The 13,257-nt window shown below is 26.4% G+C and overlaps 4 protein-coding genes across 4 annotated transcripts; all 4 read right to left on the bottom strand.

Annotated features, from left to right (window-relative positions):
- Window positions 1–7: 7 nt before the first annotated feature.
- Window positions 8–2,972, bottom strand: T552_01616 (hypothetical protein; the record flags this gene model as incomplete). The annotated part of the gene is made up of 8 exons (XM_018370194.1): window positions 2,422–2,972; window positions 2,321–2,375; window positions 2,200–2,279; window positions 2,003–2,156; window positions 1,587–1,963; window positions 1,441–1,544; window positions 948–1,402; window positions 8–874 (listed from the first exon to the last, which is right to left on the bottom strand). Coding segments are annotated over exons 1-8 (2,622 nt in total), but the record flags the coding sequence as incomplete, so codon positions are not given.
- Window positions 2,973–3,830: 858 nt separating this feature from the next.
- T552_01615 (hypothetical protein) lies at window positions 3,831–4,147 on the bottom strand (the record flags this gene model as incomplete). The annotated part of the gene is made up of 2 exons (XM_018370193.1): window positions 3,937–4,147; window positions 3,831–3,902 (listed from the first exon to the last, which is right to left on the bottom strand). Exons 1-2 carry the CDS (start codon window positions 4,099–4,101, stop codon window positions 3,831–3,833), a joined length of 237 nt encoding a protein of 78 aa, XP_018226351.1. The 5' UTR covers window positions 4,102–4,147.
- Window positions 4,148–7,395: 3,248 nt separating this feature from the next.
- T552_01614 (hypothetical protein) lies at window positions 7,396–7,849 on the bottom strand (the record flags this gene model as incomplete). Its single annotated transcript, XM_018370192.1, has 3 exons — window positions 7,396–7,602; window positions 7,657–7,777; window positions 7,824–7,849. 3 exons carry the CDS (start codon window positions 7,847–7,849, stop codon window positions 7,396–7,398), a joined length of 354 nt encoding a protein of 117 aa, XP_018226350.1.
- A 133-nt stretch (window positions 7,850–7,982) lies between these two features.
- Window positions 7,983–13,206, bottom strand: T552_01613 (hypothetical protein). The gene is made up of 4 exons (XM_018370191.1): window positions 12,975–13,206; window positions 8,549–12,934; window positions 8,349–8,507; window positions 7,983–8,295 (listed from the first exon to the last, which is right to left on the bottom strand). Exons 1-4 carry the CDS (start codon window positions 13,159–13,161, stop codon window positions 8,015–8,017), a joined length of 5,013 nt encoding a protein of 1,670 aa, XP_018226349.1. The 5' UTR covers window positions 13,162–13,206; the 3' UTR covers window positions 7,983–8,014.
- Window positions 13,207–13,257: the final 51 nt, after the last annotated feature.

The raw sequence follows: 13,257 nt of genomic DNA, 5'->3' as shown, positions 1-13,257 counted from the left end.
GAAGCACTTGATCCAGTAAAAGTACCCTCAGTAGGAGACGGCCGTGTAGAAGTTTTTGTAGTAGATGAAGCTTTAGTAGATGAAGCTTTTCGAGTGGTTGATATTTTAGTTTTGCTTGATGAAGTCGTAGATGTAGATGAAGTCGTAGATGTAGATGAAGTTATTGATGTTGGTTTTTGTTCCGGTGGTGATGGTGGTGGTGGTTGTGGTTTTGGTGGAGGTGCAGGTGGCTCTGGTTGTGGCTGTGGTGGTTGTGGCTGTGGTGGTTGTGGCACTGGTTCTGGTCCTGGTTCTGGTTCTGGTTCTAGTTCCGGCCGAGGTGGTGCAGGTGCAGGTGCAGGTGCAGGTGCAGGTGGCGGTGGCGGTGGTGGTGGTGGTGATGGTGGTGGTGGTTCTGATGAAGATGTAGAAGTTGGATTTGATGAAAGCGAAGTATCTGGATCTTGCTGAGAGCTAGGATCTGATGGAGGTCGAGGCCTAGCATCTGGTTTTGATGGAGGTTTAAGATCTGATGGAGGTTGAGGATCTGATGGAGGTTGAGGATCTGATGGAGGTTGAGGCCCAGGTTTTGATGGAGGTTGAGACCCAGGTTCTGATGAAGGCTGAGACTCAGGTTCTGATGGAGGCGCAGGTTCTGATGGAGGTTGAGGGTCAGCATTTGAATCTGGCGGAAGGTTAGCATCCGGATCTGGAGGAGATGTAGCATCTGGATCTGGCGGAGGCGTAGTAGTTGGATATCTAGATAGAAAAGGATATGAAGGAGGCGGTACGCCTTCTGATTCAGAAGACTCCCCGAAAAAATGAAGTTGCCAATCAAAAACTTCACCATCTAGATTCTGATCCTTTTTATCTTCAACATCGATAGTCCAATTACCTACAATCTTTTCTCCCCTAAAAATCATTAGTTATTATTTTATAAAATGAAACAAAATACCAATGCTTTACACTCATAAAAGTCCAATAAACAATGCCAGAATGTTTATCACGAGGACGTCTATGTGCTAATTGTGAAGTAACATTGGCAGGGCTTGTAATACTAAACTCCAGATGACCTCTATATTGATGCTTATAACAAAATGAAACACAAATATATTCCAAATTTTTAAATTTATAATGAGTAGGATAATCACGATGAATATAAAAAGTGCTTGTGATATGTCCATTGTTTTCTGAAAATTTCTTATTAACTTGTATTAGTTGAGTTGAAAATATTGTCTGAGGATTTAATTTTTGAAATGTTTTTGCTTGTTGAACCATTGCATATGCATCTAGTTTTCCAAAACCAAAAAAATTATTATAATAACGTCCAGAAGGAAGTTGGTCCCATTCATGATAGTTCAAATTAAATGGAACAGCTGTATACACAATCAAAGCTTGAACATCACGCCATGTAAGATCAGATCTAAATTCTTAGTCAAATAATTTTAATGATATTTTTACCGTTTCGAAAGAATAAGAGCAATAATACCCGCAGCAATAGGTGTAGAAGCAGAAGTTCCAGTATGTTTAGTGGTGCAATTTGTTATACCAACATCCGTAGTATACTAAAACGATAAATTTATTATAAAAAAAAAAGAAAAGATTACAATACGTCCATTGAATCCACCAGAATATGTAGAAGCCAAAATGCAAGGACATGGCTCTGAAAAATAAAATCTTTTTTCTTCTGCATCTGTAGCAGCGATAGTAATAGTATATGGACTATTTGCATATCCATCGTAATTACAATCATCACGATATCCACCATTTCCGCTTCCAAAAACATATATAGAACCAAGACCTTTCCTTCCTTGATTTATCCCTTGAATAATTGTAGAATATATAGGATAAGGAATGCCTTCAATTATATTTCCAGCATCAGAAGGTCCCCAGCTACAAGAATAAATATGATTAACATCCGGTTTATAACCAAGAACATCTGTCTCAAACCAAGTACTAACATGAGAAGAGAAAATTCGTATTCCTTAACAATATTAGATTGGTACCAATCAAGGAAAAATACCTGAAACATTAGATTCATATGCGACACCAAGCCCACACAGAGTATTTTTGGCCGCTGCCACTTCTCCTGCACATTTAGTACCATGCGTGTTATAAGGAAATTTAGGTCTTGGGTCGGAAGTTCCAAAATCAAAATCATATGAACCTTGGGAATTCTGAAAAGAATTAAAATAGCGATTATATAATAGTTTTCCAAACATAATTTGGAGCCAAATCCTTATTAGTATAATCTAAGCCATCATCTACAATGGCAACTGTTATACCTTTTCCCCTTATCCCTAAAATCATTAAAAGGCAATCAATAACACAAATATCAAACCTTCTAACCATAAATCTACAACATTTATATCTACACCAGGTCTTTGTGTATTGAACTAATTAAAAAATCAGATTTTAAAGAAAAAAAAGAATAAGCTATACCAAATACCATTGTTTATCAAAAAGAGGGTCCTTTATATCTAATTCTTTTTTAATTTTCTCTAACTTCTGTGTTAGATTTACCGGAAGATCTACCGTCGGATCTTTTACAACATTCTTGACAACTCTTCTATTATAAAGACCTTCATTATCAAAATATATATCGTCTCTTATCACACCCCTGTTTTCTCGCTTGATCAATTTTTGTTTCTCATAATGAAAAAGCTTGTCACTATTAAACCCATTTATTGCATTTCTTCCTTTTTCTAAACCAAAATAATTCTCAATTTTTTCTTTAATTTCGTCTTCTAAAACACCCTTTTCTATAGAAAATATATGCTGGTTATCCAGATATTCTAGTTTCTCATGATATTTGAATCCTAACGCCCGCGAAAAATCCTCAATATCAACATCTTCTGAGAAATGAAAATGATAATAATCATTATTCTCAAAGTCTACTGGCTCCGTTTCACATCTTACTCTAACTAAATAGATCCAGTATAAGAGAAGAGTAAGGAGTATCTTGAGGATCATGACGAAAAGTTAAGAAAAAACTATTTATCCTAAGTTTTTAATTAGAATTTCTTAACTTTTTAGTTAGAAATTCTTAGATTTTTTAAAGTTTAACTTTAGCATTAAAAATATTTAACTTATTTAAACCTAACCCTATCTTCAACAAGACCTCTGTCCTCTTGTTTTTACTAATCAATTTCATTCAATCTTTTATTTTCAATAAAATCATCTTTGAACTTTGATCTTATCTACTGTTTTTAACAAAATTTTTTAATTTCATTTTAATTTATTATTTTTAAATAAAAATTGATCTGATTTTACTATTAATAAAAACATCTTAAAATTTTGATCTTTTGTTTCAATTAATGAAAAATCGATTCAACATTATATAATTGGTTACTTTTAATAAAAATACTTTTAAATTGAACCATCCTTTTAATCTCCAGTCAAACCCCTTCCAAATCATTTTTATCAAATCTCCACTAGCCTCGCCCTAACAACAGACTAATTTCCGATAAACAAATTTACTAGTTTTTAAGATAATCATAAAGTTTAGTTGTTTTTTTTGCAATAAACTTGAAGTTTATTAATTTTTTTATAATGATCTTAGATTTTATTAATTTTTTTGGAATAAACTTAAACTTTGTTGGTTTTTTAGGGTAAGCAATAGATTTTGTTAATTTTTTCATCATAAAGTTTACTAGGCTTTTTAAAATAAACAATATAGTTCACCTATTCTTTTACGATAAACCTAGACTTATTCTTATGATAAGCAAAGAGTTTACTAGCTCTTTTACTATAAGCCTAAACTTTACCCTATAAAGAATAGTTACTGATTAAAATTGCGTGCTAAAATAATTAAAACTTCATTTTTCAATTTTTCATTAAAAATTTATGCATCATTTTTTTAAATTTTCTGTACTATATACAAATAATAGATATATGCAAACTTTTATCCCAATGCCATTTTTCTTATTTATTTTACAACATTATCATAACAATTACTCCCAATGACATTATTTTTACTATCTCTGGAACTCTTATTTTCATTCTTTCATCTGGACTCACTTCTTGTGTCTCTTTATTTGAATCTGTTATGCATCTTGCAGGCCTGCATTTTCTCATTGATGTCAATGTCACAATAGATGTTAGAGTATGCGCAGCTGTCATTGTACTGGTATGTAACTATGTACTTATCACTCATGTATCTGTCGTTCGAGCCAATGTAGATTGTTCTATTAACTTTTCTTCTTTTATTGATGTTGTAGTTTCTAATATTTTATAGTCATTATATTGTAAAATGTAATTTCCAATAGTTTCAATTTACTACATAACTTACCTACTTCTTTAGAAGCGGTTTGGATTTTGGACAATCTTTTCTGAAATCATAATTTAATTGTAAAACTTTGCATTTTTCTTTCTTTTCAATACTATTTTAGTATTTCCTTTGTTAAGTTAAAAGTAGATTTTAGTCAGAGTTTAATTTATGTATTTGCTTAGATAAATATAACTTGGGCTTTAATGTTATACTTGCATTGCTTGTAGTAATGAGAAAATGAATCTATTACTACTCTTTTTAATTAGGACCATATTATTTACTAATTTTCTAGTTCCTTTCGAATTAATAAGTAATTTCAACTGTTCTGTCTCCTTTTTCTACTTTTTTTAAGAACCACTATTCTCCTTGAGCTTAATATTCTGTCTTTTTTCTTTTTTTTTTAACAACATTCATCGTATTCATAAAGACTCTTTGGAAAATGCTTTTCCAATTATTTCATATCTTTTTTATATATAAATTAGCGTAGTATTTGAAACTAGCCACTTTAATAGTCATTTAGAAAGATTATTGACTGAGATATGTCTCTTGAGTTTTTTTTAATTTATATATCTCTATTATTTCTAGTTTTTCTGAACTAGCTTATATTTTTTGTTGATTTCAGTGATTTGTTATTTTTCTAACGAAACCTAAGCAAGATAATTTTTTAATAAATTACTGTAATATGTCTTTTATAGAATACAAATTCCTTTTCTTTTGTATTGCTTCTAATTATAACAATCTCATTTTTTAAATAGTTCTAGAGAATATAATGAAGTACTTTATTAAACTCGAACGCAATAAGTACAATTGAAAAAAGTGTAGAAGACTAAATCTATCAAAGACTTTTCAGATAAACTAAAATGTCTTTCTCAATGTTGTATAATTTTTATATCTTTATTGTTTTTAGCAAAACCTTTTTCAGCTCACCTTTATTTCTTACAAATGAAAAACTTTTTAGCATAAATACATTCCTTAAATCGAAGTTGGATTGCTATTAAAGAAAAATTTAACTTATTTTCTAGATTTTTTCTTTGTTTAAAGAATACATTAAATGGCATTCTTTTTAGACTTTTAAGAATTTCGCTTGTTTTTTCAGTCGAATATATGATTCAAATAGTTTTTTATTCTCATTCTTAAACATTATTAAATGTTTATTGATATTATTTATATTTATATGTTTATTGCTTAAATATGATTTTTAAATTAAAATATTTGAACTTGATTTTATATTTTTTACAATTTAAATAATTTTTAGCAATTCCCTAGAAGAAATAAGTATTTTAAGATATTTTGTATTAAATAAATAATCCAAATACCTTTATTTTAAAAATTTGGTTTGAGATCTTTTAAATGTCTTTGATAATTCATTTGTAGATTACTTATTTAATCAAAATATACAAATTATAGATGTTTTCATGTAGCTTATTAAATCCATTGTAGTTTTAAAGTCAGTAAATTAAATAAATCAAAAAATCATTAATATTTTTTCTTAGAATCTTATTTTCAGTCGTAATATCATTTAGTCTCAAATTACATAAAACAAATAGAATGAATCTGAATTCCACAGTATAGATTTTAAATAAACAAAATCTTTAGATTTTTTTTTGGATTAAAATTTTTTTTTCTGATTTATTTTTCCAGTTAATCTCGAAAAATTCGTTAAATTTTCTTACAGATTTATGTTTAATATTAAGCTTATTACCATGAGAAAAAAACAATAGAATTATATTTTTTTAGAAGAAAAAGTTATTATACTATATATGCGTTGTTTTTTTTAAAAATTTTATAATGTTAAAAGTACATAGATTCTTTTGAAAAAAATAGTTGATTTCTTGTATAATTTTGAGTTGTCGATTTTATCCTTGTTTAAAGTTTTTCTTTCTGTATTCAAAGAGAAAGGATTTTTCTGAGAATAATTAGGGCAGTTAATTATATTTAGCTTGTAAATATTGATATATGTTTACTAATTTTTAGTTTATATTATTTAATTCTGGACATTTATTTTAATTTTTAAGAAAATTTAGTCTTATTACATGAGAAAATATAATTTTTTGTTATATATAGAAAATCATTATTATTATATTCATCTTTTAATATCTAATTTAAATTTCAAATCAAGAATTATAAATGTTAATGTTTTATAAATTCTAAAAAAAAAGAAAATTACCTAAAAGGTTAATATCTTTTCAGAAAATATGTGTTATGCAAAAAAATAAAAAGTGCTAAAGTTTTGATTTATCAAATGGCAAAAATAGATGACTTGTTTCTATAAATATCTTTTAAAATAGTTTTTAATACCCTTTCAAAAATCCTTCATAAAAATCTTGGAAAAAAATAACATTATCGTTTATATGTAATTATAAATGATAGTATTTTATTAATATTCATTTAAATATTTAGTTTATATTTGTTTTATATTTACTTAAAATTATTATTAAAATGTTTAAAAAAATGTTTAAAAAATTCTAAATGATATAATTTTATTTAATAATTTATTTTGTTATCTATGTATTTTTGTATTGATTTGCATTTATATGTTTTGATAGTTTTATTTCAAATATTCGAATTTTTTATATTGTAAAATTAGGATTAGATTCTAAATTCATAATAGTTTTCTAAAAGTTAGGACTCTGTTTTATTAAATAATAGCTTTAGTATGTTTTAAAGTAGATTTCAACTCATTTAAATGCTATATTGGTATATTTTATTATTGTTATTTCTTAATAGTTTACATTATTCCTTATAAAGATTTTTTTCTTAAAAAAACATTGTATTTCAGATTTTTTATTGAATTCTAACACAATTTTTATTTGTTTTTAAACATTTTATGATATTTTATTTTTTCAATAAGCTTTTAAATATTAAAATTTAAAAAAAAATCTAAAGAATAAATGTTTAAAAAAATTATCTAATGGCTTAAAATATGTCCTAATTTAAAAATGTTTAATATAGGAAATATAGACTTTTAAAATTTAGATAAGTGTGTTTACAATGGATTTTAAATATTTTAAAGACGAAAACTTTAATTGTTAAGTTAGAATTTATATCGAAAAAAATAATGTATTATTTGAAGATACAAATAGAATATCTGTATATTCAGGAAAATATAATATGTAAATTTGCGATGAATTTATTATTAAAAAGGCTTAATAAAATAATTCATGGTATTTATGAGATACTTGAACAACTAAACTGACTGCTTCGAAATCTAGAAAAGGTAAATTCTTAATATTTTCGTTTGCAATTATACCTATGTCTTTGCCAAAATTTATAGCAGTTAAAACATTTACAGAAAGATCTGGATTAATTTTTCCTATTATTTCAAATGCATTTCCTTCAATAAAATTAGAATCCTGTTATAAAAACTAGTCAAATTTTCTGTTTTTTTAAATTAATATGAAATTTACGCGATTTAAATGAACTTCTATCAGCCCGCATGAATCTACTAAAGCAGTATCTCCTTTTAATTTTTTAACTCTAACAATCATTCGTACAGTTTGATCAACAAATTGTTCGCAAAGAGAAACGCTGATTTCATTTAATAATATATTAAAATATAGCTAGAAATTATTACTTGATTCTAGGTGTTGGCTTGTCCATTGTTTAATTCTTATAAATTCTAAGGATCGTAATATCGTATATCTACGAAATTTATTTTTAAAAATTTACACTTATATTAGTATATCTTTCTATAATAAATTTATTTATATAATTAAATAATGATACATTAAATCTTGTATATAATTATAGATTATTCTGCGTTAATTATGAATCTATTAAAGGCTTATAACTTTCCAAAATTATTTCAAGTGTATTAGTTATTTTTAATATTTCTGTCATTTCACTATTTTCTATTTGATGTTTAGAATAGTTCTCCTTGAAAAAAACGATAATTTCACGATATGCTATATAAAATTTTTCTCCAACATTATGTGCTATTATATTTTTTAACCCTAAAGAAATCATACAAGATATTAATATCCTTAATAATATACAAATTAAATGTATATATCTATTTAGAATGTTTTGATGGTCCTTTTTAGTAGCTATATTTTGTTAGTTTTTTTCTTTTTTTTAAAAAAAGTATGATGAAGAATACTTCTTATATTGTTTAAACCGTTTTTAATAAAATCTTTTTTATCTATTAAGTAATCAAACAATTCGTTTTTTAGAATTTCTTGTGCGCCAATTTTTGTTTGGCTTACTTTAAGGATAAAATTAAGTTTTGCTTCTATAATGGTTCCTTCTAATGAATTATCTACATAAATAAGTAAACATTTTACAAATTGTGAATATTACCAAATTCCGCAAATATTAAGGCATTTAATTCTTCACTTTCCCATAATGATGTTATAAATATATTCAGATAATTTTGATGGATTAAGGTGTCCCATAAAGGACCAAAAAATATTATAGTATCTATTTTTCCTGCTAAGTTAAGGATTAAGTAGGAAAGCATTTTCAACATTCCTGATCCATATATAGCATCTCTACATATAACATGAATTAATTGATTACAATATGGCTTAATTATTTGGGGATTTTTTTTTTCTTTAAAAATATTTGTATAACTTTCAAAAAGCTTATGTGATTGATTTGATTGAAGTTCTAGACCAGATACCATATCTAAGTAAAATATAACGGCTATGTATAAATTTTGTCGAATAGTTTCGTTTGTATTTGGATTTTGAATACCAAGTAAAATATTTTTTAGAAAAAGAAAATATTTTTCTTCAAATATTGTATTTTGGGTGATATGTCGAATTAAAATTAGAACAGATGAACTACATATTTCAATAATATTTTCGTCTTTTTTACTAAAACTTGTTAGTTTAGGGGTAAGAATTCGTAAACTTTCTATAATGAGAGAATCTTTTTGTGATTGTGTCAAATGAACAGCGCAATCTTCAAGTAAAATACCTAGCAGATTATTCCACCCTTGAAAACAAAGTAACTTAGCGTTATTTATTTCAATCAAAATGTTAGAAATTTCTATTTGCGAAATTATATCCTTTTCCACAATTGTAAACGTTTTTCTCTTGTTATCGAAATCTTTATTTTGGAATTCGCAAGCTTTAAGTTTCATATATGTTTTAATCTTCTTTATATCATATAGCGAATTTGAAGATCTAGGAATATTTGAAAACATTTGTTGTGTTTTTTCTAAAATAAACTCCTGGTCATCTGTTGTGATATCCAATTCAAGAATATCTAAGTATTTTAAAATTCTAATACCTTTGTTTAGTGATTGTAAATAATAGTTTTGACTATTTTTATTTTTTTCATCATAAAAAGTAAGAGCTTTTGTATAACATTTTTGAAGTGTAGTAGCATTATATAAAATCATTTTACGTAGCTTAATAGCTATTGTATGAAGCAACCAACTACGATACAAAAGAATTTTAACAGGTTTTGATGAAAATGTGTTTAAGTTGGAAGAATCCAATTTCGGTAGTATCCAAGTTAATGGCCCAGGAGATAATAGTTTTAGTAGAATATCATCTCTTTTTTTCAAAATATCATACATAATATCTGATGTTAATTCTGATTTAGATAATAAAAATATAATATGCATAACAGTTTCCATAATAGTATTTGATAAGTTATTTTTTGGAGAATCTAATAAAGTTTCCTCCATAGTTGAAGAATTTTGAATAAAAGATAATAAACAATGTAAAATTGAGATTTCAGAGCCGATCTCCCCTCTTTCTGTTCCAATATCAGATGTTCCATCATTTAGTATCTGAAAACCTAAAAAAAAATGAGATACTGTAGGAATCTTTTGATTCTTTTGTAAATCCCAGGCAAGAAATTTTAAAAAAAATCTGCCTGAAGTATCTTGATCTAGATGTGACGTATTTAAAAAACGGTTTTGTTCTATCTGAATGAGATTAATAGCACCAAATCTTATTTTTTTCGATTCATCAACAGTTTCAAGAATACCTAATAATCTATTTCTTTTAAAATTGTTGAAATGTTTATAGTTCTTTGTATCTGTTAATTGTGGAGAATCTGATAATTTCTTTAAAATAGACACAGCAGTTTTTGATACACTTAAAGAATCAAATCCAATACATAAGCATATATAAACTATAACATTAAGATGGAAAAGCATAATATCTTCAAATGTTTCGAAGTTTGGTTTATTATGATTGTTTGAATTTATATATGTCGATTGATATGTAGTTATAGATGAAAACCATTCTAAAAAAGGTAATTGTAAATGTAATACTAGATCTAGTATATTAAGAGATGTATCTAAACATAGTAGCCAAAGTGGATCACTTTCCGTATTTTGTAATACTTCTAATGCAATATGAATAAAATCAAATAAACATATATATATATTATTGCGATACATATGTTGCATAATTCTATTTCCTGGATGTAAATTTAGGTAAGATGAAAAAGATGACGTTTTAATGAATTTATTCATTTCTATGTTATTAAGACTTGCGACTTCAACAATATCTAGATTAAATGTTTTTAACCCTAGTTGAATAAATTTTAAGCATTCTGAAAATAGTTGTAATCCTTCAAGCTTGTTATCTAATATTAGAGAATTTGATGTTAAAAAAAGATCCATTACTAAATCGATAAAAGGCTGTATTCCAGGGTCTTTCCTATTTAATCCTATACTTTCTGGAAAAGGAAGAGTATTATTTAAATCGTTTATAGACATAATTAAATGATTTAGCAGTAGAACAAAAGCTATAGCTAAGGATAGAGAGTTTGATACAAACACCCTTAATGTTTGATCAATTTTCGTGTATGATTTTAATGATTCGTTGAATTTATTAGGTGCCATATATGAGGTATGAGCTAAATAAATTTCATTATTTTGTTGGCATATCCATTGATCAAGCAAATTCCATATTGTATCTCTAATTTCTAATTCTTTTCCAGATAAAAATGATGTTAATGTCAGTAATATCCCGCAATACATGTCACTTGACAGTTGACAATTTAATAGATCAAAAAGTATAGGAATTGGATTATATTTTTTGTAAACCATATTTGAAACATCTGGGCAACTAGATAAAATACATGTAATTAGATGAAAATAGGATCGCAGGATACTTCTGCTGTCGTGATCAATTTCTAGGAAGTCAAAAGCTACTGTCAACATGCGAGAAGAGCTAAGAGAAGAATCAAAATGTGTAATTTTTAGTTGAGAAACATAATATTTAAGTGTATCGAAAATATATTCCCATGTCGTCATATTATTTTGCGCTTTCATAGTCTCCATCCCTTTTGTTTCCGTTAAAAAATCATACGCATAAGTACTGCATTGAGGTCCATTTCCTAAAGACGCTAGCATTGTTGAAAATGCAGTAATCATCAACGGTGTCTGGCATTGTGATGACCATAGGATAAATCCATAAAGATCACTTTCTCGGTCTAACCAAAACAAAAGTGCAGAATCTTCTCGATTTTCATAAACTAAGGCAATAAGATAAAAGAATGCTTCTAAACTTGACTCGATTTTGTCATCTGCATTAAAATCTAAGGATTTCTGTGTCATTATCAAATCCTCTTCTACAAGTTTCATATTTTTTAACAAATCTGGCATATCACTAATAAAAGAATAAATAAACTTTTCTATTTCATAAAACATTATTTCCTGAAATGCTTTAGAAAATGTTAATTCTGGAAATTCCATTCCCTCTTTGAATTTTGGATAGTTTAGGAGTAATTTATAATCTTCTAATCGTAAAAGATTTTTGGTTTCAAAACGAAGAACATCCATTATTTTTTTTATCATTGTCTCAAATGCGCCAGAAGATATTGCTTCTCTACTTGGATTATATATATCACTGCTATATTTAAAAGGCATTGAAATATCGAGTTCTTTTTTACAAATTCTGTTAAGTTTGGTAGTCCACCATAATTGAATAATTGATTTTAAGGGTTCTATTGCCCATTTTTTTTCATTTTGATAATCCAAGTTGATTATTTTGTTTATTTTACAAAGAATTTCTATATCATAATTTGTAAAATTTTCTAGTTCACCTTCACTTTGTGAAGATATTTCTCCTCCTAATGCAATAAAATTAATTATTACTGGGAAAAAATGAGTTATAAGTAAATCATATTCATCAAATAGGGAAATTCTATGAATAATCTTTTCGAAATCATTAATATTAACCATATTTAAGTTTGAAAGTCTATATAAAAGAATTCCATAAATTTCATGTTCTTGCAACATCGATTCTTTTTTTAGCTTTATTTCTTCTATATATTCATCGTTTTGACTATATTCATTAAAATTCTTGTTTTTTTTTTGATAAAAAATATTAGATATTTGTGTTCTTAAATCTTCCATAGCCTGTAAACATTTCATTGAGTAAGATACAAGATTATCTTCAGGGTTTTCAGAATTTTTTTGAAAAATAAATTGAACTGTTTGCTTAAAATATTTTAATATTTCTCTATTTCCTAATTCATTTTTTGCATATAATAATATGATTGATAGACTATTCAAAAGATATTTTTTCCTTGAATAAAAAAGAAATAAAGAAGTCTGTAAAACTGATCTGTCTAGATTTTTTGAATTTTTGATTCCATAATGAACTAGTTTTGCAGAAAGAATTTCATCAAGATTAAGCTTATTTGACACATGAAGTGCTTCTGAAATAAAAGTATCGTTTAATTTATATTTTATACCATCTATATATATTATTCCTATTTCCATTAGATATAGTAAAAATAAATTATAATATACCTGATTTGAGTTTTTCTAGACTTTGCTCTGATTTTTTCGGTGTTTGTAAAAGATTTTTAAAGTCTTGACGGAATGATTCTAAAAGATGTTCTAAGAATGATTCTGGAATAACAGTTCCTTCTGATAAATTTAATAAAGTATCATACAGCAATTTATAATTATCTGGATCCCATGTCTCTAAAAGCATTACTTTTTTATATATCTTGTCACTTTTATTTTATTAAAATGTATATATTTAAACTTCATGTATTATTAAAAAAAAAAGTCGTATTTTTAGTATTTT

This window comes from Pneumocystis carinii (genome assembly GCF_001477545.1).
Source record: "Pneumocystis carinii B80 chromosome Unknown supercont1.6, whole genome shotgun sequence".
Lineage (NCBI taxonomy): Eukaryota > Fungi > Ascomycota > Pneumocystomycetes > Pneumocystales > Pneumocystaceae > Pneumocystis > Pneumocystis carinii.
This window is presented reverse-complemented; position numbering and strand designations above follow the sequence as displayed.